Source organism: Amblyomma maculatum, chromosome 8 (assembly GCF_055883805.1).
Source record: "Amblyomma maculatum isolate TAMU_Amacu chromosome 8, ASM5588380v1, whole genome shotgun sequence".
In the NCBI taxonomy this organism is placed as follows: domain Eukaryota; kingdom Metazoa; phylum Arthropoda; class Arachnida; order Ixodida; family Ixodidae; genus Amblyomma; species Amblyomma maculatum.
The window spans coordinates 83,733,122-83,759,227 of NC_139351.1; the positions used below are offsets into that span (position 1 = coordinate 83,733,122).

The 26,106-nt window shown below is 42.4% G+C and overlaps 1 protein-coding gene across 2 annotated transcripts in view; it reads right to left on the reverse strand.

The window, feature by feature from the left end:
• LOC146181667 (alpha-(1,6)-fucosyltransferase-like) overlaps nt 1–19,936 on the reverse strand; it is a 30,717-nt gene extending 10,781 nt beyond the window's left edge. The window contains exons 1-6 of one of the 2 annotated variants that reach the window (XM_084576674.1): nt 19,809–19,936; nt 15,408–15,594; nt 10,334–10,410; nt 5,833–5,983; nt 4,482–4,596; nt 3,095–3,359 (exon numbers count right to left, since the gene is read on the reverse strand). In XM_084576674.1, coding sequence (XP_084432800.1) covers nt 3,095–3,359; nt 4,482–4,596; nt 5,833–5,983; nt 10,334–10,410; nt 15,408–15,594; nt 19,809–19,839 — 826 coding nt within the window. In that variant the 5' untranslated portion in view covers nt 19,840–19,936. Of the gene's footprint in view, nt 1–3,094; nt 3,360–4,481; nt 4,597–5,832; nt 5,984–10,333; nt 10,411–10,617; nt 10,769–15,407; nt 15,595–19,808 lie in introns of those variants that run through there. The other variant, XM_084576675.1, reaches the window with a different exon arrangement.
• Nucleotides 19,937–26,106: the final 6,170 nt, after the last annotated feature.

Below are 26,106 nucleotides of genomic sequence, written 5' to 3' on the forward strand. Positions count from 1 at the left end.
GACACAAAATGCCGCACCGCAGGGCACGTTTTTTATTTCTGCTGTGTGATGTGCTTCAACATGCCGGCATATACAGTCTACTTGGCGTCTGTTGCATTTCAAATATACACGGGCACCTACAGTATAGATTTAAACGGTAATACTGGTATTTAACACACGAAAGTTGAAGCGGCCATCCTTGGTCATCAAAATATTCTCTAATTACTGATTGAACCAATTATTGCAAGGCGCCATCAAATCAGTACTGTGAGAACCGACCATTACAAAATCTTCAATAGGAGAAACATAACCTAACGTTTACATAATATCAATAACCAGCCGCCAAAAATGGTAGATGAAATATAATTCTCCGATTTTATTATGTAACGAAAACTCATAACAATATTAGAATGCTTAAGATGAACATTTCAACATTAGGCATGAGCTCACTGTATACTATTCTCTCTAATATGTCAACGTGTAGTCAGAATGGTTTCGCTACTAAGTCTCTACCAAGAGTCATGATTTTTAACTCAATATCATCCATTTAGAGCTGCCTAAAACCTTCGACAGGTAAACGTTCAGTCAAGTTTTAATTGTCTCAAAAAACCCACAATTTTTTGGGATTTTAAACAAGTTTACTTTTTCATCAGCTCATAATCCTAAACCTGTTGTTGCTTTAATGTGCTACGTTACTTGTTCTACTTGGCAGATGGACATAATTTGGAATGTTCATCATAGCTGAAATATTTCACCCTTGGTAGGACACTTGTCGCAAGAACAGGTCACTTACAAACAGATCTGTTCACAGACTAACACATATCTTTGGACCCTCAAACTCGAAAAGTCGGAGTTGAGGCAAAATTTTAAAAATTAATTTAAGTTCCGCGGTCACCACCAATGCGTCCGAATTATTCTACGGTTAGTTTAGGATGTAACCTGTTTTTGTAAATCAATAATATCCAATTTTACGCCAATAAGTTTCATAAATCGAGATCTGCGCACTCGCCCTAGTTTGATCAAAACTCTATTTAAAACAATGATGAAGTTATACAAACAGTATATAGGATACATCTTTAGAAAGCATATGTATGACAGAAGTGGAGGTCAATTTATACACAATAACAATCAATATGCTTTCCCTCTGATAACTAGAATTCTGTACGAGAAATTATTCTGTAGGTCTTTCGAAGTCACTTTTAAAAATGAGCCACATGCACCGGAAAACAAATTCACCAAAATTGACTACCTCCAATAAAATTGAAGGAATTTTCTAAATTATTACTGTATCTGACTTGAATAAACCACTGTGAATTTAAAAAACGACCACTTTGCCAAGTTCTCGCTATTGCTTTATACTGAACGAGCACTTCGCAACTCATCACCTATCGACTGTTGCCTTCTCCATTTACGTTTTCTTCCTTCCGTACTTCTACTTTTCTTGAAGTCATGTTGCAAAATGGTTGCAGGACTGATGGTTTTGCAAGATAGCGATGTTTCATCATTCCTATAATATATTCGCATCTTTTCGATAACATCCCACCATAAGCAGGATTGGGAGTGTGAGGAAAACAAACTGTACAATAAATATATTGTTCATTATTCTAATAATAAAGTGAAACTGTTAAAAGCAATATTAAAATATGCCTAGTTCAAATTGCTGCATGAACATTTAAGGACTATTCTCGAGATCACCTCCCTGACCCAATGTACGTAGATGGCCACACTTCTCACTTCTGTACAGCAGATTTGACAGCTCGCAGAGTACTTGCGACAACATTTTAGCAGTTTTCGGACGTGGTCTGCGAGGCTACAACACTGGTTTTAGATTAATGGCACGTTACTCCTGAAGGTGGCCTGATTTGCGCTTTTTATAACAGGTGAAAAAGGCGGCTGAGGGGTTTAGATTGAGTAGGTTGAGTTGGGACCATTGGTGATAGCACACATCCAGTCTAAGCTTCGCACGCAGTATTTAAAATACCAGCCATGAACTTATTTGCCCTAGCTGATTTAGCACTGTGCATAATGGTTTCAGTACATGGCACTGGCGGATATTTTTCATGTAGACCGCATCGACAGGCAGCGTTGTTCAGAGAAGATTCCTTATGGTATCGCAGTCGCGGAAATGCAGAATGATCCGTGTGCTGTGCGATGTTAGTGCACGTCAAAGATCGCTTCGGGTCGAAATTACTCCACAGACCACCACTACCGGAACCCTTTTCTTTCTGGTTTAGCTCCCACCTTCCTCCATTCCCTTACGGCGCTGTCAGATGTCCACAGAACAAGTGTGACAGATACAGCACCTTTCTTTTCCTGTGAACTTATTATTAAAATATTAATATTACATACGTGCTCACATATTATCGGGACAAGCTTGTATGCACACATAAGCATAGCCCCCTAGGCACATCTTATGCGAGCGGGCTCGCCATAAATTCCCCCTCCTGTGGTCACATTCTTTTTATTGCCGATGCCTTCGCGTTATCACTAACTGACAGATATATTGAATACAGCCGCTTTGTTGTGAAAAATTGGCAGGAGCATCTGCAGGAACCCCTCTGTGCTGTGCGTTAATGATGCCCAAGGCTTTATTGCGTCATCTGCCCCCGTTAAGCAAAATGAAGTTTATCACATGCGCATGGATGAATAATGTGCATGTGTGGCTGGAATATAAGTCGCCATAGAACCAGGGCCGTCCCACGGCACGCTAATTTTATGCCAACTGGTATGTTACGGTATATATTTGTTTGTGTAGGTTGTGTAGGTAAAACGTCTCTGATGGGCAAGAAGACGACACACCTACCGCGGGCCCGCTTCTGTGTAAGAGGTCTTGGCGTAGCTACTTGCCCTATGAAGATTTCATACGCTGCGCGCGGACTGTACATTTTGCATTGTTTGCAAGATTCTGCAACGTCGATTTTCCAATCCCAAACACTAACATAATACTATTCAAACGAACTTTTGCGTTTAAACTACGTATCATAACTAAACTTCATAGTAAATATATAACTTTCACTTGTTGAAACCTCTGAACTTTGAAGGTTTGAGGCAGCCCTTAGTGCACACAGAAAAATGGCTTCATGTAAACTAAATATATTCCGATCAGGCGACTTACAAAAACTATAACCAGGATAACCACTGGCGATCATGTTGAGTGAGCCGGCATCAACACAGGCATGCCCGGCGAGAGGCTGGAATATCTTCGTCCAGCCATCGACGCCAGGGGCGTATTGCCATCTTTGGGTATCAAGAATCACCGTGCGGCCCATCTGCATTGCTGCTACCAAGCACCAGAGAATGTCGTGCACACCAGAGGAGAAGCCATATATGTTTTCCAGGTTACATCGCAGCTTCGGCGCCGATGTGCAGTTGTCCGGGTTCTGGTAAGCACACATACAACCTTATTATTTGCAGTGACATTTTGCACAAGTTGGCGAACTAGGTCATATTTATATATGTTACATCACTTTACGCTCCATTAATCATGTACGAAAACAATTGAGAGAAGGACATTGAATTGTCGGCCTGTATGATATGCAGATAAGGGGGAACTCTGTTTACAAGAGTTGTTGTTTACCCGCAACACCTATGAACGGTACATGGTCAGCAAGATGAACAAATTAAGACAAACAATTAGGAGTCATTGCCATTGGATGACATTGGAGTCATGGATGACATTGCCTTGCTAAGCAACTCGGGGGATGAACTGCAAATAATGATTGATGACCTAGACAGGAAAATTAGAAAGGTAGGCTTGAAAATCAATATGCAGAAGATAAGGTAATGTTCAACAGCCTCGGTAAGGAACAGCAGTTTACATTACGTAGCGAAGTACTGAAAGTATTCGCGAATATGTCTACATAGGACAGGTAGTATCCACAGATCCGGACCATCAAAAGGAAATAATAAGAAGAATAAGATTGGGATGGAGCGCATTTGGCAAGCACTCGCAGATTATGACTAGCAGCTTACCGGTATCGCTAAAGAGGAAAGTATATAACAGTTGCATCTTACCTGTACTCACCTATGGGGCTGAAACGTGGAGGCTAACCAAGAGAGTTCTACTTCAACCCAGAGGGCTATGGAACGAAAAATGGTAGGGGTAACATTAAGAGATAGGAAGCGTGCAGAGTGGGTCAGAGAAATAACTCAAGTTTCCGACATTCTAGTGGAAATTAGGAAGAAGAAATGGACATGGGCAGGACATGTAGTGCGAAGAGAGGATAACCGATGGTCGCTTAGGGTAACAAACTGGATTCCAAGGAAAGGAAAGCGTAGCAGGGGGCGGCAGAAAGTTAGGTGGGCGGATGAGATTAAGAAGTTCGCAGGGGTCAAGTGGATGCAGCTAGCACAGAACCGGGTCAAGTGGAGATATATGGGAGAGGCCTTCGCCCTGCAGGGGGATTGTCAGGCTGATGATGATGATGATGAATTAGGAGTCACTGAATGCTTTTAAGGTTCAATTTATTGATGTAAGCTCTAGTCAAGCGACATCGTCCTACCTGAAGCCGTTGTATTGCTGCTTGAACATATATGTGCAGCTTGCGCATATGATCCATGCTTTTCTTCACAGTTTTATCGGTTTTTTTGATGCCGTCAATATCTGCTTCCATTACCCTGCAACAAGAAGCAATTATTTCGCAATATCCTTCGAGTTCGATACATCCAGTATCTCTCTCTATATCTCGCTCTATATCCAGTAGCAATTTTAAATGAAGGTGGCAGTATATAAGCAAACTAAAATTGATTGTTTATATTAAATTTTGATCAACTGATATTGACGCGACACCTGCAGAAACCATAAAGTTGTGATAGAAACAACTCCTTGATGAAGTGAAGGGTATTTTTTTACCACAAAGTATTAAAACGTAGAAAATGCATTTTACCTCGAACATCTTAATATATTCAAAAATAATTAAATTTAACTGCTGGATCACTAATTCATTTGTTTAGGTAACAAACTCGTTGGCTATAACTACCTATTGCTGTGGCGTTTCTCTCTAATAGAGTAAGATTCAGCGTCTTAATTGAGTTCAGTGCTACGATCGCATCCACCGTAGTCGTTCTTTACCTGAAGGTATTTCTATATGTAGAGCGAACGCAGGCGAGCTGATGAGGTTGTTCATATCGCCAGAAAATATTATTGAGTCTCGGATAAAGTTTCTGGCTTCGATCATTTCAGAATGTCTTTGAGAGTTTCCAATTCTGGGGAACGAGACAGCAATTAGTCGTATCTGATCAAAGCAGGGCACGGTGGCATCATTGTTAGTTTTGTTTCAAAGCAGGATTATTGCACATCTCTTCCAGCAGGCTGTCATTTCTTGGCTTCTTATGCTTATTTTGAAAACAGCAGAATGTATTGAGATATTTATGGAGGTTTCGAATATATTTATCGAAGGCATGACCTCTGAACGCACGATTTATTTTGTAATGTAAGAGGTAAATGTAAAAGAGAAAGACATAATCTTTGGAGTTGCTCGCATATGAAATTGCTGGCTTGTACATATCTCTGAAAGGTCTTTTTAATGATGTGCCCTTATGTCGCATACATTAATGCAAAAGAATTTTTTTTTGCTTCTCGGCGTTTGAAGCTTGATATTGAAGAAATAACTTGCTCAGTCAATTACTACATAGTTTATTTCACTATTCAATGGCTGTTTTGTTGTCACTATTACCTAAAGAGCATCAGGCTTTTTGCGTCAGGCTTTGTGCGTAAACTTTACTGCTAGTTATAACTATATTGAACGACTACAAATGTGCACAAGTACTTCGCCGCTTGCGAAGATTTGTAAGGCTCACGAAAATCTGTAAGGCTTGTAGTAGCTATTGCACATAGACTGACATGGAACATACCTTAGGAACTCACGTGCCTTCATGAGCGTCTTAAAGTCTTCGGTCTTGTCACTCTTGCCAGAGGTCGCAAAACGTCGTACCAGGAAATCCCTCATGCCGACTATATCTGCTTTGAGCCTCGACAACCGTTCTACGTGGCGTTCCTCGTCGTCTGCGATTAAAATAAAAATAACAGATTTGGTGATCGCATCAATCCGGTAATAGTAAAAAAATAAAACAAACAAATAGTTTATAGCGAAGGCTACACAAATTTAGGTTTGAAGCCGTCGGCGTGGCATCATGGCAGGAGCTGCCAACTTGGGTCCTCGTTTCACATTTGAAGATTATGTTATAATCAGTCTACCAGGACCCTAGTATTCACGTTACCACTATAAGCCACTAGGGTACGTTCATGCGGCTTGGTTAAAGCGAGGATTTATATCTGGGCCTGTAGCCTACGCTATCGCGTCATACCCTTAAAGGTAGAGCTTAAGTGTCCCCTATATTTAGATGCAATAAACGCCTTTACCACCACCAACTAAACAGACCGTGAACTTTGATACGTTCAACGGAACACTGGTTGTCTTCGGTGAACGCTCGGTCGACCGCAGCCAAAGCTTTCGCTCCACACTCCGTTCACTGACGTTCAACCCATGTATTTTTTTTTTCATAGGCCTAACTTCAAGCGACAGAGGAGTGGCGAACAATAAGTGTCAAGAAAACAGCAGCTAGTGCTTTCAACGGCGTTAGAGGTACCAATAGAGCAAGGCAACTTCAGTGCTGATTCGTTAATAGCATTTTCAATAAACATAGCGCATGCACTGTTTCATGCTCAAGCTTGCTTTGGAAGCCTTCGAGAAATTTCTCTCATGAATAAAAATGGTAATTGCTGCATATGTGTGAGTATAAGGAATAACAAGAAACGTATGATTATAATGGAGCGAATTTGGCAAGTAGTCACAGTTTACGACTGGAAGGTTACTGGTAACGATCAAGAGGAATCTGTATTACAGCTGTAACTGGTCTGTACTCGTATATAGGACTGAACCTTGGAGGCTGACAAAAAGGGTTCTACGTAATTTCGGAATAACGCAGAGAGCTACGCAACGCAAAATGGTAGGGGTACCATTAACGAATAGGAAGCGTGCAGAGTTGGTGAGTGAAATAACTCGAATTAGGTAGTACATAGAAATCAAGAAAAAGAAATGCGCATGAGCAGGACACGATGTGCGAAGAGAGGATACCCGATGCTCATTGAGGGTTAGAAATTGGATTCCAAGGGGAGGGCGGAAAGCGTAGCACAAGACTGCCGAAGTTAGATGAGCGGATGAGGTTAAGAGATGTGCAGGGGTCAATTGGGAGCAGCAGCACAAGACCGGGTTATTTGGAGGACTATTGGAGACTCAATGGCTTTAAAGTTTGTTTGTGTGGCTATGGATGATGATGATAATCTCAGGTTTTTGAACAATGTTTCGGTTGATGATCTGACATGATAATAATGCGACGCTAGGTTTATTGATTGTACTATAAACGAGCTGACAAAGACTAAAGCCCCTTGATCATTTCACAGCTCTCTCAAACTGTGGAGTTCTCAGGCGCCGCACGTCCTCCTGGTCACTTGCGCGCCCCTTCCATGAGAGGCGGTTCTCCTCCCGTATTCCTGCACGACGATTGGTCTTCCAGCAATTGCTCTTGTCAATGCGCGGATCTGGCGATTGTTTCTTGTGTTTTTCTCTTTCCTTCGGGCCATTTTTTTCTTTCGCTCGGCGAGCTAACATTCCACGCTGTGCTTTCTTTTGCCATGTACAAACTCTATGCCGAGCTATTGCACAATAAGTTGCGCAAGCGGCCTAAAAATGACTTTGTGGTTTCCATGATACCTCAAGGAAAGCGTTATGGCTTGCAAAAAAAGCAGAGGCTTCACAACGTTGCTCGGAACAACTTTGTTCCGGCAAAGAACAGCGTTGTCTGCGAGGTACGGCACCTTTCTCACAACCCGTAAAAAAGCGTCGCTTGACGCTGAATGTTAATTCTTTTTGCATTTTTCCTTACTAATATTTGTCTTTCAATTTCTACATTGAATAAATATGAGGTTGTATTCATCAGGCTGATTATTCTGCAGGGCTCCATCATTTCGCACATGATATCGACTTATATACCTTCAAAAATACGACACTATATAGTCTGCTTCCTGCCATCGACGCAGCCTCTCGATTGCATTCGTCGTGATTAAGCTACAATCGCTTTGCTGTTCAACTAAATATCGAAATAGTGGCTTACAGAGAAGCTAGTCTTTCCAGCTTGTACTTGGGGGTGTACAGTACTCACGGATTGAAATAGGACACTCGGAGCGCGTGGCCGTCGCTGCATGCAGCGCCACCCGTGGATGCTCATGGAACCAAGGTGCTGTATTGTGGTATAGCAGGAGGGAGAGAACATCTAAAAAGCAGAAGTGCTTCTTCCGGTCGCCAATAAGCCGGCCTGTTTACCACACTGCCTTGCATGCAGCGACGGCCACGCGCTCCGAGTGTCCTATTTCAATCCGTGAGTACTGTACGTCGGTTACTTAGGTAGGATGAATGCTGGCCCTGGAAAGCTTACTGGCAAATAAAAACCCGCGCTATTGCGGATAATAAGCACTAGCTAGTGCATACTGCGTTTTTTCTCAAAGCATGGATGTGTCTTACCATGCTTCCATGCGTGAGTGGGTAACAAGTGTGATTTCGTTTTTCATGAATATGGGCAGCAGGCAGGGGTTGTTCACGTGATCACACAAGATTCACTTTGACCATGACTACATAGGCGTTGATCGAGAATCTAAGCTTTGAGAGATGATGCTTTAAAACAGCAGTTCTGCGCTTTATTTTTCAGTAGAAAACCTCCCAACGATGCAAAACCAGCCAGAATCATTGCATCAATTTGCTTCAATTACAAAGCTTGAACAATCAAAATAATGATTATGGTTAAGACGTAGTAATAGGTGAATATCTTGAGGGCAACAATTCTTAGCACTGCAATACATTAGCCATTTTAAATATAGCAGGATGTTTTCGTTCATCCTCCCTAGCGGTTAACGCTTCGCTCTGTATTCTACCTAAATTTCACCGAAGGCTAGTTTGAGCAGCAACGGTTGTATTTAGTTTTCACTCTGCAGCGTAAAAGCGATTCGCACACTGACGGGACAAATCAATGGACAGACGACGCACTCATGACAGAGCTATTTTGAGTGAGCGCGCTGCCGATCAGACCTACTGCAAAGAAATATGCAGACGGAAAGAAAAACACTTAGATGTAAACTCTTGTAAGCTTACTAGAGCTTACTACCTACTATACAAATGCACGCTACTACTTTCCACAAATGCAATATCTCGATTACATTGGCAAACACGCAGAAATGTTCGCATGCGAGTTAGAGATTTGACCAAGTGTACTTTTACAGAAAACGGCCTAATGACCCAGGCCTGGAGAGTGGACGAGAAAAGACATCCACGTCTAGATGTTGTTTGTGCCCTGCGTATTTCTGCATGCCAACTACATTTGCCGAGTTAATCGGCATGACACATTACATGCTTTAACTATTTATCGGCACACAAGTGTTTACCCTTCGAGTAATAATCAATCAGCATGATTTTATGCACATTGACTTCTTAAGGGCAGGCAGCAGTTTTGTAAAAAAATGTTCGTGCGCAAAACATGACAGCTGTATTTGCTCCAGCTAGTGTTGGACTCCAGCAGAGCCTCATCGACGTATCATTTTAGTGGATGTAAATGCGATCTCAACTACAATCGGGGTAGGCCCTGCTATAGGAAAACTCCCAAACGCGCTGGTTCGAGAGAGGCAAAATCAAGTTAACATATTAAATCTCATTTTAGAACCCTCCCAACCTCTCTGGCTCGCTTTTCCTTGCTTCTTCCTTCATTACGACACAATGCCTGTTACTTCCTATGTAATTATCTTAAAACCGCTTAACTTCCAAACACTTCCCAACAGTTATTTTATTGCATCCGCGGCATTCGGGGAAAATTCGCTAATTGCGGCATACGCGGGCGGTTACCGCGTAATATCTGGTTCACGCGATTAGAAAACTGCAACGGGTTGCTGAAGAGTACGAGGACGCATCAGCAAGAAAACCGCAGACTAATGCCTTAGTAATGGGCACCAGTAATCAGCACCGACCGCTCTGGCGATCTGGCATAGTCGAAATCGTCAAAGCAAGGTGCACACTAGCTATCGCAAGCCGCCGTAAACTTACCGAGAGCATTATCTCGCACCCGATGAGTATAGCTTTGAGGCGCTGGTGGCAGTCCAAGGAAGTTTGTAGCTTAATTACGTTTTAGGACAGGTCCATTAAACGCGTCTTGGTATCTAGTTATCAAGAATATCCACACAACAATATGAGCATCTAGCTGCCAAACTAGCTACTCAATTCTGGCCCTCCTTATACTCGCTTTAAAGGTTTGGTGCTTGTAAAAAAAAAAAAAAAACTGTTCATATTCGCCGCAGCAAAATGCAGGTGCTCACCAGTCAGCATCGTAGCGTCAAAATTCTCGATACCATCAAAGGTTTGAACTCTTGCAGCACCAGGTGCAAGTCGAGTCCTGCATGGAAGGACGCGAAAACAAGCCGCGAGGTTAATATTAAAATGAACAAAGAGCATAAGTATCCTGCAACTCTAAATAATGATGCTGTTTGTTACAATGGCGCCTAGTGTACACATTTCACGCGAACTACTCTTTTCACGTGAACGCAGCCATACACATTCCTTATATATTAGCACGCGGTCCCTAAAGCAAAATCTTTTTTACTTTTTTCATTATATTTTGCGCAGGAAATCCTCAAACAATGCCGAAGTAGCGTTTCGAAAAAGGCGCCTTGACCATGTTCGCTGTGCTAAGGCAAGCAGTGGTATATCAACGGACAGTTCGTAAACGTAGAGTCGTGGTCAAAAGTCCTGAAGCCAAATGATTTTGTTCACAGGCGTAAAATAAAGTCATCACGGTGCCATTAAAGAACGATTTGCCGTGAAATGCTGTTAGAGAGTCTCTGGCTATGGTAATAAATCATTTCCCGGCATTTTAAATGCCTTTTGGTCTTTAAAGATGCCGTGATCGGTTCATTTTGCGGCTGAGATGAAAATGTCTTGGCTTGAGGCATTTTGACCAAGTCTACATGCTCGTTGCGTATGTCATGGCTTCTAGCTCACGGTTTCTTTCATAAGGCACACGTGCTTACTGATCTGATCATGTCGATGTCGAAACTGCTCTCTGGCAGGTCATTCATTCAACAGTGAGAGCATAATCAAGCATAGTCATGTACATAAGTACCCTTTTCAAGCCGTCGCATTGCAATCATGTGTATGTTTGCTGGGGAACACAAAAGTGATGACGCCGAACTATAAGGCCATTGCTATCAGGGATGCCGTATGTATATGATGAGAGTTTGACTGTCTAATGATCAAATGAAAGCCTAGATATCCGCAACCCGGTGGCAACACCAACGAAATACAGGTTTCCCATATATTGGCTTCAGTATATGCCTCTACGGCTGTGACGATTATATCAGTCCGCCTACGAGAAGCGCGGAACCTAAAAGCGACGGACGGGTTTAATAGCATACCGCTTAATCTAAAACATGTTTGACATGAACTCATGTTGTAAAACACGTTTGTTGCCCGCTTCGTTTCTGAACAAAAAAAAAATGAGAAAGTGCTCCTTCCATTCTCTTGAGAGCATAAAGGCGAGCGCAGATGCTGAAAACGCAACCATGACAGTTCATAACGCGTAAAATGTATGAAATTCTTCTCACAAATGTCAGCAACACGTGCTCAAATCTAAACATTCGCTGGCCTTTAGGTGCGTGAGAATAATGAACACGTTAACTAATCTAAGGTTCCAGATGCGGAGCTGGAAAAAAAGAGCAAAAAGAACCTTCACAAGCACAAGCAAAAATGAGGGCCCTGCCTCGATTAGCATGCCGTAAATTGCCAGCAAACGAAACGACTGGAAATGCCACAGTGAGACCCCGCTCGCTGTGAAAGAGCTGATGTCAAAGTAAATGCATGCTATCGAATGTCAGGAAGTCGAGAAGTATGGAAAAGCGCGCATAGTTCATCTAAATATTCAGGCCAGCATCACGCTTCACTCCGGCGAAAGGTCTTCTGCCGAGCTACGGGCTGGAGCGCAGCAGAATGCGAAGAGGGATCCGCAAAGGGGAGCGCTGAGCTATTTTTTCTTTGCTCATTGTCATCAAAGAGAGGGAGAATGAAGGGGCAGGACCTCCTCTCAGCGCATACCCTCGCCGCCGGAGCGAGGCGAGTAGCGGATGTGATAGCAGCGCCGTAATAGCAGAGAGCAACCACTCCTTAGCTATTCGGAGAGGCCTGGGAACTTCTGACTGCCCCCGTGCCTGGCTGTATTTCGGGCGGAGAAGTGATGAAGCTGCGGTGTGCAATTTTCAAGCAATGTTTTTCATATTGCCAAGTTTTAAAGCTCGTTGTCTTCGGGCACATCTCAGACAACGCCACCTTTATTGCTCCCAGCAGCTTTCATCAAATTTTTAGTGTTCTCATGTGGGCGCAGTAGTTAAGATAAAAATCGTACAGTTAGCTTGTAGCGCGACAGGATAAAACCGTGCTGTACTGTAGGGACATATGGCGCTTCGTAAGATTCCGATTTTGACAGCGTCAAGCTGGTTTCGCATAAAGGAGACTTCACAACCCGCGGTGCCATTTTTGTCCATAAAGGTAATTTTATTTTGAAAATCAGGAGGTTCTCTTCATGCTATGACTTATGTTCCAGTCAAAGGGTATACGTAGACTAGTAGAAAAGTTGAGCGATATGACATTTTGCTTGTGGTCAATAAAGTTATGAGGATGCTGGTACCACTATGTGCGGTATCGTGCTCTGCACAGCACCTTGGCTCGTGCGTGCCACTCTAGATGTAACATTTCAGAAATCTGTCTTAGCAAAAATATTACTTTCATGAAAATTGGATATTTTGAATATACCGTCCAATGACCAAATATGTTTTGAGAGTGGGAAAAATATACATGATTGTGAATTTGTTCAAAATCTGCTATGCTAGCACGTTGCAAACCAGTTTCAAAAATATAAAAAGAAAATCATGACATCTGTGCCCACATTGTGCAATTGATGCAAAGCTTTAGTCCTCCTCAAAACGCTTTAGCGCGCACCTTTGCTGGCGCGACGGTTCGAGCAAATGTCTCGCCAATTTAGCAAATCCTCTCCTGCAAACCCATTAAGCAGCTTTGTATGCATATTACCGAAATACAACGTAGAATATATTTCCATTGTAAAGGCTTCAGATGCTTAATAAAACTATAATGCATACATTTACACTAATTGGGATGACACTGTGTCATATATTTTTATATTTTGTTATTTTTTTAACACCTACGCCGTCTTCCTAAATTACCCATGTACCTCGTTGTTCTTTTTATGTGCTTTATTTTCCAAAGATTTTTACGCCTATTATATTAACCTTCTGTTTTATATATATATCCTCTATGCGGCCCTCCCCTCTGTAACGTACATCTGTACCCGGAGGGTATTTTAAATAAATAAATAAAAATATATACGTTTAGAATATGGACGTCAATTCTTCTTCTTTTAGAAATCCGAAAATTAAAAAAATAATTCGGCGCATTTTGTGAAGGTTTGTTTTTCCTATTTGCTAACAGGCAAAAACACCCGCAGTCTTGAAGGTGGGCAATGTGCGAAGTGAAAATTTCACATTTAATTACAATGTTCATTTTTACGTTCAAAAAGACACTCTTCACTCCTTCTTTGAGCTTCTTCAAGGCAAAGATTGAGGACAATGGTCACATTTATGTTCAGATATCTTATAAATGCAACGTGGCTCCAGCTTGCTGTTACATTACGTATCAGATGAGTCAACTAAATAGAAGCGCACCTCACTAGCGGAAAGAGGTGTTTTCTCCTATAGATTAAGCAGATTTTGCTTGATATGGCGTTCATTATAAAAAAGTAAATAAACGCGGCACAACTTTACGAAAACATTTACCTGCGGCCAGAAAGGCTCCGCTCCTTTAGCACTGTTGATGGAAACGGTAATAAAAAGCAATATTCTCTAGGCACTAAAGATCGACATTGCACACTCCAGGAAAAAGAAGGAAGGACAAGAAACAGCACATACAATGAATGGTCCGAACATGAAAAAATATAAGCAAAATAAAGGCAATGACTTTAACGGTGCCTTCGGCCCTATTTGATATTGCAAAATATTGACATAATTGTGGACCCCCACTGGAAATTAAGCTGCTCATACACTAACGTCGAAGGTTGCCTATTTCTTGGTTCGGTGTAACTGAATTTTATCCCTACGGTATATTTAAGTTTTTTTGCTCGTACCTTAGACTCCTCCCATTTATAACCCTTCCTTCATCACGCAAGACAATTTCCTCGCAGAGAGCCCCCCCCCCCCCCCCCCCCCATTGAACCGCAGATCATCCATGCCCTAAAGAGCCCTAAAATAGGAATGCTCTTAATAATTCTTAGCCTGGCTGTAGCGCATTGTGACTCTGCCCCTAACAATGTGGAACACGTCTCAATGCTTGGAAGGGCGGTTTCCTCATTTAGCTGGTGATACTACATAAATACGCCTCAAGAATATAAATATAAAAAATGTTGTAGTAATATGTGTAAGAACTTCCAAACTTCACATTTCTAACTCAATTGAAGAAACGTATGGCTCAGGATGAAAAAAATTGATTCAGGGAAGTATTTAAACGACGTTTTATATCTTCAAATCAAATTGGGCAGAAAAACGAATTCATTTTACATTAACCTTATGCAACATTCGAAAAAATATTTACAAGGCTTTCAATTTACCACGACGTAAAACGCTAATCCGCAAAAAATTAACAGCTCTCATCTGCAGCCTCGTTTGGGGATATTTTTTAACGTACAGAGCATGCCAAAGTTCCTAGGCCATAAAGTCTGCATTTACTATTTATAATCAGACACTAAAGGCCGCTATTAAGGTATCAAAGTATGCAGTGGTAGGAGGGATTCTTCTTGTACCCTCCTCATAAAATGAACATTGGCGATGTCGTAATGCTCCGCAGCATACCTCAGAAGGTAGTGTGGCCTGTGAAATTTTGACAAACCAAAGATGCAATATCCAAATTAATCCATGCTAAACTAAACTGACAGCGTCGCCTTGGGGTGAAAAGTCTGACTCGAAGGCAAGAGACTTGCAGATCCAGTCCCTTCTAACCACATCAGATTATTTCATCCTGTATAATAAGACTTTTTTTTTTCATCTGTCCATCCGCCCACATAAAATGGGAAGACAGAGTCGGCTGCGCTACTTCGCTTGGTAGCAGCCGCCGCTACTACCTGCCGGAGAGATGCCCGTATCGCTCTGAACGTTGATAACAAAGTTTTCAGCCTATGAAAATCGGAAGAATCAACTGATCCTCCAAATAAATTCTGAATGTAGAATGTCTTCTCACTTTATGTCTTGCGTTTGAGCATTGCGCTTTCGCTCGAAGGTGACAGTAATCTCTGAGTGTTGCTAGAAAGTAATATAAATAACCATCGTTTCCACTTACCCCCCATCTGATGAGCGGTTCGGGTGCTCCGTGTCGTTGTGAAGTCTTTGTGTGTGTCTCATGAAGGTATGGTTGTGCCATGAACAACTTCTTCTATTCCAAGGATGCAAAATGATCTGTAGGCATATCACTAAAAGCACGGAGCCGACCATGACGACAAACCATCGCTTTACTGAGAACATTCTGGCTGGAATGAAAAAAAAAAAAAAAAACATGCCTCAGGCAGATAGCATGCATTTCTCTTATGCCTAAACATTGCGCAGGGCGGCGAAGGTGCTGTCAGCATTGTGCCCATAGCAGTCCTGATGCTACCACCTGAAAGATCGCAACAACATGGTGGCTGAGTTATTACGAAACTCCACTGCTGCATAAAATCTAACACAAAACAATAATGCTGATGTCGTAATAGCGGCACATAAGTGGTAAGAATGGCATCTGTCCTTCTGGCCTGTGTAATGCTGATGCATAACTGATTACTCAACAGAGCACTACATAAGCAACGCGGAATCAGGCCATTTCAACATATATTGCAGATAATGTACACAAGAATAAAAAAAAGAAAAATTAGGCATGTGCATCACGGTTTTTCTGTATGCGAATTCTTTTCTCAATGTCGGATAAGATAACCAGGGAAATGAGGAATGCCTTTAAAATCTAAGAGCAACTAAATGCATGCAACTCACCCAAATTTCGATTCTGTTGGACATACATTAGCGCCGCATTGCCATGGCCATAAAAAAAAGAGCCTTCGTTTTTTAAAAACAATAAACACTTTCCCTGATCATGTGTAAGATTTTGCACGAGAAAGTTCGTTTTTTCACTGTAAATTTTGCACTCGAGATCACGTAACGCACTGGAATTTAGCCAGTTTGAGGCCTGAATAGAACAGATGGTACGTTCAGCACCTTCAATGTGTTTTTTTTTGTTATAATTTCGCAGAATGGGTGCTTGAAAATACTGATCTAAAGCGCTAAATATCCTTATTTGTCTCAAAACATCGAACATGCGCATTGCACGCAGTCGTATAAGCTACAACATGATGTTAAAAGCCACTCAATATAGGTATAAACTTTTACCCAAAGTGATTCTAACCAAAGCATACGAAAGCACATGCAGCGTCTCTCATTGCTATAGGTTCTTTCGAGACATTATACCGCACAAGCTAAGCCGAAAGTGCCAAAGTGCCCGCAGGGACAATGGGTTGCTTTCTACACCAGATTGAGGGTCTCACGTTCAGTTTTCTAAAAGAGCTACCTCCCCGGCAGCTGTTCATACGTGCTTGTGAAATGGTCTGGTGATATCACCAAACCTACCTACAAGTCATACTCGACCAGACCGCCAGCTAACTACCTCCTGACAGAGAAAGGCTGGTAACTTTTCCACTCACTACGGTATAACACCAATTGTCAATTCAGAAGATTGGTTCCTCAGGCGTCTTGTCGATAGAAGCCTGCGGGGAGGTGCAAGTTGTTTTCTTAGGAGCACTTGAGGGAAACGCAAGCCGAGGCCGCCGGGAACAAATATTTCTTCACGAGCCAAGCCGCTCGAAACCACATGACTTTGCTTGTCGTGGTCATAAAGTTTTTTTTTGTTCCGAGCACAAAAGCGCCTCTCTTATACCTAACGAACAATGAACCAGAAAAGAACGGCTGATACCTGTGTAATGTTTTCTCCAAGCGTTATTGCAATAAATTTAGGGAGTAAGTGAATGAGTGAGTGAGCGAATCAACTTTATTTTTCGACAAAGAAGGACTCTTTACTACCCCAGGCCCTACCCTCTAGAGGAGAGGCGTCTTAGGGCAGGTGAGAATCTACTTTAGATGCGGGCAAAAATCCCTTATATCTCGGCGGACTGTTCAGCTAGTGGTGTTCCGGGTTCGGGCTTTCCAGCAAAGCCTCCCAGGCTTCTCTACTATCAATTTTGTTTGCCCTGCCTGCGGAATGTAAACACTCCATTTTATGTGATTCCACAAACCTTACAGCTCACATCTTCAAAATCTGGGAATATATATTCGTTTCAGACCGGATTTGGATAAAGATCTGCTTGAAGACGCCTCCATGCCGTCATCTGCGTTCCATCTAGAATCAAGGGGGTAGTTTCCATCAAGGGGGTAGTTTTAAACTCTGTAATATATAATAGTGCATCACATTATAGTACGCCAGAAGATGCCTTTCGCTGTTGCAGCCTCCCACAGCTTGCTCATGCCAATCTCCTCGGCAGTAGAAATCTCGAGCCAGTTTGTGAGCAGCCTCGTTGCCACTAACAGATTCGTGCGCTGGGGTTCAAATCAGATTAATTTTCCTACCCAATTATTTTTGTCTTAGAATTTTGAATGCCATGGGTGATATCCTCCCAGTACCAAAATTTTGAATTGCAGTTTTACTGTCACTCAACACACGCGTGGCCTTTGTGCAGACGCAAGCAGGAGCTATTGCAACCTCCTATGCCACGTCAATATCACCGCTCTTAACCAATAGTGCCGACATCGAGCTTCCTCCCCCTTAACCACTACCGCTAAGATGTCTTCCAATCTTTTTCCGCCCGCCGCATCTACGAATGCGACCTGCTCTCTCGGCTTCTTTGAATATATGCGTTGCAGTCTCAGCCCTTTTTGGCCTTCTCTCTTTATTGTATTCCGAGGGCATGTTTCTCGGAAAGGGGGAGGGGGGGACTCGAATATTCTCCAACCTTCCATAGTATGGTGGCCTGCATGCCCCTTCGCCTAACCGGATTCAGCTCTGCTTTTTCCAAAATTACCCTCTCCACCATTGTGGTGTTGAGTCTTTCTAGCTGCGAAACATCACAGCCTCTATCAGTTCAGGCAAAGTATTATGCATTCCAATAGCCAACAATCTCTCTGTGGATGCATCATAGGCAGCTCTAAAGACCTCTTGATAACTTTCTCATAAGCACATTAATTTTCTCCCTTTCTGCCGCCTTCAGGTTTAAGTAAGGCCTCGCATAGCCCAGTCCACTCGTAATAAAGGCCTGAACCAATTTAATCAATTTCTTTCCCGCTAAAACCCCCTTTCTTACTTGAGATATCCTAAGGAGACCCGAAAGTCTGCATGGCAGAGGCTTCCAGTTTTTTTTTATGGTAACAACATTATGACCATTTATGTAAGCACAGAATTCTATTAGTCTCCACCTCCGGAACCTGCACTCCACCTACCAAAATGTTAACTTGAATTTAGGGAAAACTGTTTTTCGGAAGAGACACGTCTGAAATACTCATGTATTTCAGACGTGAAGGCCGATCGAACCGGGTGGTAAAAATGCAAGCGAACTGTTACATGCGAAATCTGTCCTTTAAGCAAAATTTATTGTGCTGAACGAGGCCAATGCTGACAACCAAAGCTGCACGCACTTGAGCGAATTGACACCCACATTTATGTCATCAATAATATAGGCGGTTACAAGTTTCAAATTAACGTATTTGTACCTGCCAAATAGTCAAAATGTGGTACATGCAGCTATCCGTCGCAGCAATTATATAGAATTACGCCGCCGCACACTGCCATGCTGCATACTAATTCCAACTAGTGCTCTACAGTTTTCTATTTCCTTAACTACCGCATCTAAAAACCCTTCACATTCATTTCCGGTCGGTTACCAAGGATGAGTTTTGTGGCCGTCGCTTCGCTGAGGACTCTGTCAGACCTGTGTGACAAAATCGGAGACACTACGCGACCATTACAGATGTGCTGCTTTCAATTTGATTATTTCTTCGTCCGCTATCACCTTGGCGGCCATTTCTCATGGATTGGAAGATGTTTACATTTTAAATATGATTCACCCATACTTGCATCCTGGGTATGCATTGCAAGAGAGACGACTGCGTAGGTATTGATGGACTAATTTTGTTGCCTCTATTGCCTCTAAATTACTACTCATCAGTCCTCCGAGGCGGTCCCCTGTTCAACCATGTTCTGGGCAGGCAAGGCTATCATATCGCGGACGCTTGGAAAAAACCATTGTGAAGAACTATCCAGCCATGAAAAAGCGATAACTTTCAAATACACTTTTGTTCTTGCCGTTTAACGACACAGTGCCAAGGGATGCTGCCAAGAAATGCTTCGAATGCGTTTGACAACTGCGGTTCTTTACATGCAGTAATATCGCACCATAGAAGGCGTCAAACGTTGACTGCAAAACAAAGTTTGAGAGCGGACAGGAACACTGACGCGCGAGATGTCCTATTAAGTAAATGGGGTGCTAACGGGAACCATTGCTTAGCCGATTAACGGGTCCAGAGCGGATACGCGCAGAATGCTAACAAGGTACCAGCGTTAGAAGACACCCGCAATAATTCATAAAATTTGGTGTGCGTGTCTTTCATTTTCAAAGCAACAGACGGAACAGAGAGCGTTATTCAGGTTTATCTTCGCGGCTTTCCTTACCGCCATTCGCTAGCACGTCTGCTGTGAACATTGTCGAAACTATCCGCGCTGCGTTGTAGTACCGCTTTCCAACGTGAGGAGCGTTGTCACCCCGCTCGGCAGCAACAAGCCGTCCACCTGGGGTCCGAGGCCCTGAAAAAAATAAAATCTCTTTATTAACCTTTAGTCGCGGAGGCTCCAGGCCCCATATCCCCTAGGCCTGCGTGCAGGGGGTGGGGAGGTAGGGTCCTCCATTTACACTGGACAATAAAAGTTATTATCGATCCATCCATTCTCCTGCGCACGAACCTAGGTCTCCAGAAATTTCGGCCACCTTCTGCTTTTTAACGTGCACTGAATCTAACAGAACACTGTTGCCTTGCTATTCGCCTCTACAAAAAAACAATCGGCGATTCAAGCCACGCCATTGCATTCAGACGCCCAGCTGAATTACACCACTTACTGCGGTGGCGAACAATAAGGTACACACACTGAGGCTTGATGATCTGACATGCAACTAAGTGAAATGCGCTTCGTTTTTTTATGTGTAGTTTGGAAGTTAATCTTCAGCTTCGTGTGTATCTCATGCCTTCAAAAACATAAGGGTAGCCATTGAGCGCTTTTCATTTTTTACAGCACTTATTAATTTTTGTTTAACCATGGCGATTTAATGAAACCTCAAATGACCTTTGCTTGACTACACATGCATTTCACTTTTCGTTTCGCTCGAATTAGATTCATTCGAAAAAAAGTGCGAAACAACTGAGCAATGGTCCGATTGCTACAATACAATGCCTACCTTAATTCCTACTGACTGAGGCATGTGGTGAACGCTGAACGATCGGAGAAGAGTAATAACAGACACCTGGGATCCTTAAATACGTAGTGGCTGATTTGTTGGTTCATCATTCAGGGGAATACAGTGCAGTAGTAACATGAACAGAACAAGAGAGACGGAGGTAAACAAGGGAGCTGACTAACAACATCGTTTTCGTTGTCTTCAACTGGCTTCTATGGACAGCAGTTGTGTGACAACGCAAGAGAAAAAAAGAAAAGGAAATGTGGGAAAACGAACTAACGAAATCATGGCATGATTACCTCGTCGATCCTACCTATTACCTCCAATCATTATCGTACTGCCGTGAGCTCCCACTGGTAATGCGCTCTCCTTGTTCTTTTGCGGCGTGGTTGCAGCACTTAATTGTAAATGCCTAACAGAAAATGATGCTCCCATGGCCTAAAGGTTAGCCTATCCAGACAGTTATTACGTCCGCAGTATCTGCTTCCGTCAATTAAACTAGCTGTCATCACCGTGTCGCATAGTAAAACAGCTGCTAGTTAACGTGGGTTTGCTTTCTACGTGTGGAGAGCGCACAAGCAAAATTACAAAACCAATACACGCATTAATCAATCAAGCTCATAGCTGCCATCATAAAGAAAGCTTCACAATCTCTGCAAGCACCATTCTCGCTAACGTGAGCTAGAAAATCCGGCTACTCACTCGATAAAGCAGTGAATGAAAACTTTACTCCAGCAAAGGACATTGGATACCGCGACCAAAAATCCGGCTACTCACTACTCACTCGGTAAAGCATTGAATGAAACCTTTACGCCCGCAGATTACGTAGAACACCACGACCGCAGCCACATGATGATCCTGACACCAGCCTCGGCTACCTCCTGAAGGTAGCTGTGAAAGCTAGATAAAATAGCTTCGGGTAAACCTATTTTGAAGCGATATTACTGACCGAGACACGCTGTTTTATATACACTCGAGGTTGACGTCAGCGATCACGTGTCTTGTCACGCAGCTACTCACGTCAGATTACCTTCTATATTTGACATTGACCTTTGCTTTGCACGTAGCTACCCAACGTTGCTGTGGTCTAAGAGTCAACTTCGCCTCGAAGCTGCTTGAAGTTCATCGGAAGCACACAGTGTCATTGGATTTACCTCGCGTAGGGAAGATATCGCTTCAAAAGGCTTTACGTAGTGGTAACCGCCGTCTCAAACTGAATAAACAGTCCTGGCGGTTCAGGTAAACTATGTGCATTTATCCAAATGTGATTGCTGCCTATTGCTAATTACCTTCCTTTGAAGATAAAGCGACAGCATTAAAAACCCAATCGTGAAGTGAACGATTTATTTTGGCCTAGTGCGGACTTCATTGCCGCCGGCTACAGCACAAGAAATTGTGCCGTGGCCATATTGCTTTGTTTCTGGGACGTAAATGTTTTACAAATACAGATGAATACCATTTTTACAAGTGTATTTACGTAGTAATTGGTGACACGAAGTTACTTGCTTAGTTGTGGCCAAAAGCCATCCTCGTAACCCATTGTTCGAGCGATTTTCAAGGATGAAAGAAAATTTTCGCCGCCGGAAAACGAAGGTGACCGGAACTGGTTTGGTTTGCGGTGTTTAACATCCCAAATCGACTCTGACTGTGAGGTTCCGTAGTTTCTGCTTCCGGATATGTGGGCCAGATGGGGTTATAAAACATGCACCGACATCATCACATAGTCCGCGGCGGCCCGCCTCCATTGAAAGGCGGGCCGCCGCGGAATTGGCCTCATCTGGCTCTGCCAAACCAGCTAGAGCGTCTGCGTTTCATTGCACGGCGAGTATACTTCGAGGACCAATTTCCCTAAAAGCAAGGCTCCCGTGGACTATGGGATGTCAGTTTAAGAAAACCTCAGGTTGTCGAAATTTCTAGAGCCCTCCATTAAGGCATCTGTCCATCGGATGCGCTTGATGGATCTTACGAACGTATAAGCGTGACCCAGGATTTACCCCATCCTGCAAAATGTGAAAATTTTCCGCGTATTTTATTCACACAAAACCATGACATCTCAAACCAAGCTCGAGTTGGCCACTCCTGACTTGTCAAGTGTTCTCATCACGCCAGATTATTTTCCGAACATTAAGGCCCAGTCATGCCCCCGGTAAGCTATTTGTCGCAGTGCAGTTTTCTAAAGACATTGCGATAAACAACAGAATTCAAGCATTGCAAAACCTGTAACCAGCAAATTTCTTGGAGACCAAACACATGAAATAAGTGAACGCCCTATTGTTCATTCGGAACACCTTTGTCACATTTTAAAATCGATAAGAAGCAGTGAGAGAAATGTGTTCACTCACTATTAAATTTGATTCTGCACTCATCGGGGAAAAAATAATCGAGGCACACTGAGCACACGCGGTCACGTTCTTTTCTAAGAGGTAATTTTTTCACCAAATCTGCGCTAGAACAAAAAAGCAGCGAGCAGAAACCAGTAATGCAGAATAAAGGTAGCAAAAGGAGAAATGTACACGCACTGATTTCCGGTGTTGACTTCTTGATATCGGCACGGCAGCTTCGGTTTCGTGAACCGTCGTCGTCTTCCTCTTCTTCTTCTCACGTGCCCTTTCTTCCGTCTTCTTCTTCTTCTCCCTCGTTGTAATGGCACATACCCACAGTGGGGGATTGGCCAGAATTCGATGTAGGTGACATAATATTTTTGATAATGTTGATTTGACTGCATGATATAGATAACCTAATAATTAGGAGCTAGTGTTGCTTAAATAACTTGAAATTTTGAGGCGATGTAATAGAAAGCAATGAAAAAAAAATGAATAAAATTGTAAATTAATAAAAATAATAATAAGGAGAAAAAATACAATTCAGACAGATCAGCGCTAACACACAAATCTTCCAGTAGCAATATTATAGTTATGAAGTAAGTCACACACCGGTTTTAGGGCATACCCTTTGACGGTTGCACCAAAGGAGAGGAGGACAGGAACTGTAAATGGCAATCCTAGGCGAGCAAGAGGTATTTCTAGATAATGTCTTCTCTGAGTAGCATACCTGTTGCAGGAGAGAATGTAATGTTTAATTGTTTCCACGTCATTACATGACGTGGAAACAATTCGTTGTTGTCAACTTGCAAGTAATAATCATCAAGGTTTTCTTTTGCTCGATGCGATTCCGCCAATTATTTTAGAAACGTATATATGCAGGTTTGCATGAGCCGTGAGGAATCATGTTTTTTTATTTAACATGTACAGCATACATGTTTGCGAAAAAAAAATAGGAGGTTTGTGCATATCAAAGAATTAACACCTACCTGACAGCCTCTGACAGAAAGCATTACACGCAGTACAAAACAGGAAACCAGCACTATTGCAAAATACATGGTTATTGGGCCTTTTTTTGAATCATTTATAAGATGTCAGCATGAGGTACAAACAATTTTTATCAAAATGAATCTTTAATCAAAGTAGGCAATCGTTGAATGACCATTTTAGTTAATAAATCTCTTGTTAAGCCAATAATTGGAGACGTAAATACTTTTTTATGAGCCTTCTTTTGAATCACGGTGGCCAGTTATCCTAGGTGTGTTCACAGGTCGCTACCATGTGTTACAGAACCTTGTATTGAACGTCTATAGCTTCTATTAACACAGTCTAAATTAATTACAATAGATGATACCACATGTTTTCCTAAGGGTACTGCGTTGTCATGTATGTAGTTTTGAAAAATTTTCTTAGGCTCCCTCTTTATGACCCCTAGGCATGTGCTCCTAAATTAAAGTAATATATAGCTCTGGCTGTAGGCTTGTTTGTCCAGTGCCATTCACATCCTTATATTGCCCACTGATTCCACTCAAACGGTTGAATTATATTTTGTGCCTCACGGCACGGTCAGAATTTGAGTTATTAGTCAACCCTAAGAATCTATTTTCTTGCCATCTCCACATCATACCTGTCGATAGCAACTATGTATTCTTTCAGAGTTCGCGTGTTTTTCTTTCTGTATATCATTGTTATGCTTGTTATCCTACTGTGTGCTTCCAGTTTTTTTTTTTCGATCATGCTTTATATTTCTGCGCCTAAAGTTTTAGCGTCGCAGTGAGATAATGAAGTCTTATGTTGCTTGCGCACTCATTATTAGTTCTGTCCCAAAGTATTCCTAGTCAGTATTCCTACGGCACATCTGAGAATTGTGTCTTTCAGCACCGACTGTTCCAGCTAGAATTTCTTTACCTTTCATATAAAGCCCTACAATGAATGTGCAGCTACATAATTGCTTTTAAAAGGTTTAGGAGTGTCCCGGCGAATTGTAGTAGAGGTTTTAATGTGATAGTATCTTCTGTGGAAGTCTACATAATTGTGGGGCGTTGGATCGAGAGTCCTAGTATGTAACTCTTTTTTCCCCAATGTGAAACGTTAATACAAACATTTACAGGTATATCTTAAATGTGGCCTTCAAAAGCAGACATTGAGTATAAAGCAGCTGGGATGACAAACGAGCTTGCTGAACAGTTTCCGCCAGCGTGCCGTTCCCGTTGCTTTAATTGTCCTAAAAACTTACGAAGTGACCGTGCTGCAGGGCTTCTGGAAGGTGCGTCTCAGAGAACGCAATTTGCGATTATCATTGGCGCTTTCCTTGATACGACGCTGAGTTAGTTCAGGCGACATACTTGCTCCAAAACGATGTATTTCAGGAAGCAGGCCTCTTTTGAGGTGGTAAAATACGATCATACAAGTGATGCATAGTGGCGAACGCTGATTCCGGATATCTTGAAAGGCGATCTGCAACGTTTATTGCACTATTTTTTGATGAAGCAAGTAACTAAATGTTATTTTGCCTATGCACTAATTGCTATTTATGAAACTTCAATTACCACGGTACTCTCAGCAGCCTTCAACTGTCATCAGTTTGCTTTTACACTGTCCGTCTAGCAACTTAATTACGTTTACCTGAAAAGATTGCAACATGTCTCTTCTCAGCCATTATTTCATGATGTTTGCCCGATAGACAAAAACTTTCTCTTTTGTGGGCTATTTGCATGAACGTTAACAATGTACGAAATATAAACTGCGGGAATTGCCATTTCAAACTGGGGGACGCTCTACCACAAGGCCGCCGAAGCGCTGGTTCGTGCAATCCGTATGGCTACACAATTTTTTTCATTCTTCACAAGTGTTACTGCGGCTTTCACACTTCCGAACTTGCACAATCCCAAACTTGCACTCTCGCTCTGTCTGGAGCTGTTTACTTGTCGCTCAAAATGAGTTGAAGGTATATTTAATAAAACGCCCCTTTAAGGAATTATCATCTTAAGAACACGAAAGGTGTTGAGAACTGTTTCTGGTGAGTTTATTTCGGGCAATATTACGATAGCCTTTTTTCTTGATGACTGTTACTTGGACCTAGAACATGCTCTTCTAACGTTGGTGCACGCTCTTGAGACAGCTCGGATCATAGACGCTTATTTTTCTGTCGCCGCAAGACCATCTGTAGACGTTCTGGCATTTCTCACCGGGACCGTCA